At 25.1% G+C, this 3,390-nt stretch overlaps 1 protein-coding gene across 3 annotated transcripts in view; it reads right to left on the reverse strand.

Annotated features, from left to right (window-relative positions):
• Window positions 1-429: 429 nt before the first annotated feature.
• Window positions 430-3,390, reverse strand: part of LOC108690599 (kynurenine/alpha-aminoadipate aminotransferase, mitochondrial-like) — a 6,357-nt gene continuing 3,396 nt past the window's right edge. For 2 of the 3 annotated variants that reach the window (XM_018197970.1, XM_018197971.1), the window contains exons 6-9: window positions 2,823-3,146; window positions 1,547-1,673; window positions 851-1,059; window positions 430-513 (exon numbers count right to left, since the gene is read on the reverse strand). In XM_018197970.1, the coding sequence (XP_018053459.1) occupies window positions 460-513; window positions 851-1,059; window positions 1,547-1,673; window positions 2,823-3,146 (714 nt within the window). In that variant the 3' untranslated portion in view covers window positions 430-459. Of the gene's footprint in view, window positions 514-850; window positions 1,060-1,493; window positions 1,674-2,822; window positions 3,147-3,390 lie in introns of those variants that run through there. The other variant, XM_018197972.1, reaches the window with a different exon arrangement.

Genomic DNA, 3,390 nt, shown 5'->3' on the forward strand with positions numbered 1-3,390 from the left:
TTCATACTTGTTTCTGATATAGATGGCAAAACAACAACAAAATGTTATAAGGAAAGGTATTAAAATTTTTTCTACTTATAAATTTTTAACAAGTTAGTAAAAACAATATGAATATGCGAAATATAAAAAAATAAATATTAGCAAGATGTTAATTGCTTGATATCATTATTTTCATTGATTTTTTAAATTTTCTTAAATATTAGAATTAGATATTTAAAAATGATTGAATAATTTTTTAACACAAATTCTTTTTAAGTTATACTTGTATTTTTATCTTAAATCTGGATATTCTAAAATAGAAATAGTAGGCATAATTATGGAATTTTAATCTTATAATTTTCTGTCATAATAAAATATAATAGTATGATATGAATGAAGCATGATTATAAAAATACAATCATGCAATAAAATACATATACTACATATAATAATAAAAATTTTTACGTATATATTTGAATGTTACTTTTTCTTCGCTGCTTCTTCACGTAGTATTTTGGCTATTATAGATATTCCCTGAAAAACAATAAAAAAATATCAATATTTTAAAATGCTCATATATGTATTGTATAACTGATGATATTTTTTACATTATTAACATAAGAAAAAAAAAATTCAAATTGTAAATATTTATGTATGTTTTTACTTTTACGCATTTATTTAATATTTTTTTTTACAATTTGTAAGAATTATATATAAAGATTTGTTAATATAAAGATATTTATTTTATGTAGATTTTTTAATTGTGACTAAAATTAATAAATTTGTACGGCATTTTTTGCAATACATACATAAATATATGAATTTGTTACATTTGACAGAGACAGTTAAAATTAATAATATTTAAAATTACTTTGTCCATTTCTTCTAGTGAAGCATAGCTGTAACTAAGTCTCAAATGACAATCATGTTTTGAAGAATCATAGTTGAAGGCATTGCCAGGAAGAACGAAGACACCTTGCGGTACGCATTTGTTCATCACTAAATCCTTTGTATCATTCACAACTGTTACTTTAATCCAAAAAAACATTCCACCTTGTGGTATGTACCATTCTGCCAGACCTAGCAGAAAACAATTTTATGTGAGAATTTCAAAGCTACTTTTGAAATTTAGATTAATACACATTAAAATAAGTGCATTAAAATTGTTTATTGTAGATTTCTTGATCAATTTCCAACTGATCTTTTTTAACAAAAATATCATCTTTGTATTAAAATTTTGTTTTATTTTTTTTATTAAATCAAGCATTAGAAAAAAAATACACACAATTATAGTTGTTTTTTAGTTTTAAGTCAGTCTTTTTTTTTTTCATAAAATTTTAAATTATGGAATAATTATTAAAATATCTATTTGGAAATTTGTAATGAATAATAATAATTTGAAAAGAAAACATCATATTTGAATCAGCTACAAAATAGTAAAGATTAAATGATATTAGATAAAATTGAAGAATTTTTGCTCGATGAAGAAATTTCTTGATTTTTCATTTATTTTATTGTTTTCAAAAATCTCAACATAAAAAGTCTTTTAAAATTAATGTCAACATACCAGTTAAATGTTTCTCAATTATAGTCAGCATCATGTCACGTCGTTCTCGATAGAACTTTTGAATTTCTTTAAAATGTTGCTCAAATTCTTGCTGTCTCCAATTCTCAAAGAGTTTATAAAGAAACATCTGTAAGAGAAATTATTGTAAATAAATTTTAATGTATATTTTACATAATAATATTGTATTTGCATATATATAAACATTTAATTATTACTATTACATTTAGTTATTAATACATTAATAACTGAAATTGTTGATGAATGGAAGATCGCGATTAAAAAATTTTGTGAAACATAAGAGCCTGATAAATAAAATATTTACCTAAATACAATTTACTCTACAATCTGTATATTTTATATAGAAATGATTTCTTTTGTCTACAAATCGACTACAACATCATTTGCCTAAAGGAAAGTCGCCGATATTAACATGGATCTTTTAAAATGAGACCTCCTTATTTCTCAGAAACTAATTATTGCACTTTATTAATACTAATAATATAATATGATTTGTTTAATTAATTAATTAAAAAAGTGTAAATGCATAATTCGTATATTTGTTTCTATACAAAATTAGTTAAAAACGAATTCTATATGAATGTGAAAATAAAATTTGTACAACTTTTTTTACAAATTGTGTAATTTAAATAATAGCAACTATATTATTAATAATACATCGTTTTAAATGCTTGCAATTTCCTAAATCAGTTTTATTTATATTATTTTCTTTCTTAAATTTTTCATAATACTTTTATAAATATAAAATTGGAGTGCAGTAAATACCGGCACACCTGTCTATAAAACAAATCTATATTTTAATATTTATATATAGGTAATCAAGCTGTAGGCAATAATATATGTAGGTAAATGTGACTTCATTTCTGAAATTTTTACTTGTGCGCAAATAAAAGTGCATATAGGCAATGGAGCTGTAGGCAATAATTTTTATGCGCAAACGAAACTGTTTTCGCATAAAGTTTTCGGCAAAAGCAATGTAAGCAAATAATGCTGTAGGCAATCGATTTGTAGGCAAACGGATCCCTCCTTTTTGTGTATGTATATATACATATATACGCGCGTGCGCGCATGTGTGTGTGTGTGTGTGTGTGTGTGTGTGTGCGTGCGTGCGTGCGTGCGTGCGTGTGTGTGTGTGTGTGTGTGTGTGTGTGTGTGTGTGTGTGTGTAAAAGAAATTATCATGAAAGTATTAATCACGATAAAGCAACAAGTCAAGTTAAAATACATTTAAAGAATATTAAAAAAAAAAAAAACTTTACCTGAGATAAACATGATGCATGAAGAATAGAGGATGCAATGTGAATAACCAATCTATTTATGATATCTTTGTGCGCTGTAATAGCGCCGACGCGAAATCCAGCGCTTATAATCTTACTAAACGAATCCATTCTAATCACGCGACCATCGGTATCGAGGGAGAAAAACGACATGGGTTGTTTATTTAAAAAATGAATGAAGCAGTAAGGATCGTCCTCGATGATCAAGAAATTGTATTTCTGCGCCAATTCATATACTTTTCTTCGTCGAATCTCCGATATGACGGCGCCTGTAGGATTTGTTCCCGTCGGATTGATGTAAAGTAACTGCACAAAAATTAAGCGCGTATGCATATCATTTTAATGAAAGAAGATAGTTTTATATTAAAGCAATATGACAGTCGTTCCATAAAATAAATATTGTATAAATAAATAAAAAATAAATGTAAAATAAAAATGTTATTTATATAAATGAATTTAAAATACTTTTGAAATTATCGATTTAAAATAAATGACTAATGAATGGCAGATAATGGCTATTCAGAGTAAAGATAAAATAATTAAATTTATA

Source organism: Atta colombica, unplaced genomic scaffold (assembly GCF_001594045.1).
Source record: "Atta colombica isolate Treedump-2 unplaced genomic scaffold, Acol1.0 scaffold331, whole genome shotgun sequence".
Taxonomy (NCBI): domain Eukaryota; kingdom Metazoa; phylum Arthropoda; class Insecta; order Hymenoptera; family Formicidae; genus Atta; species Atta colombica.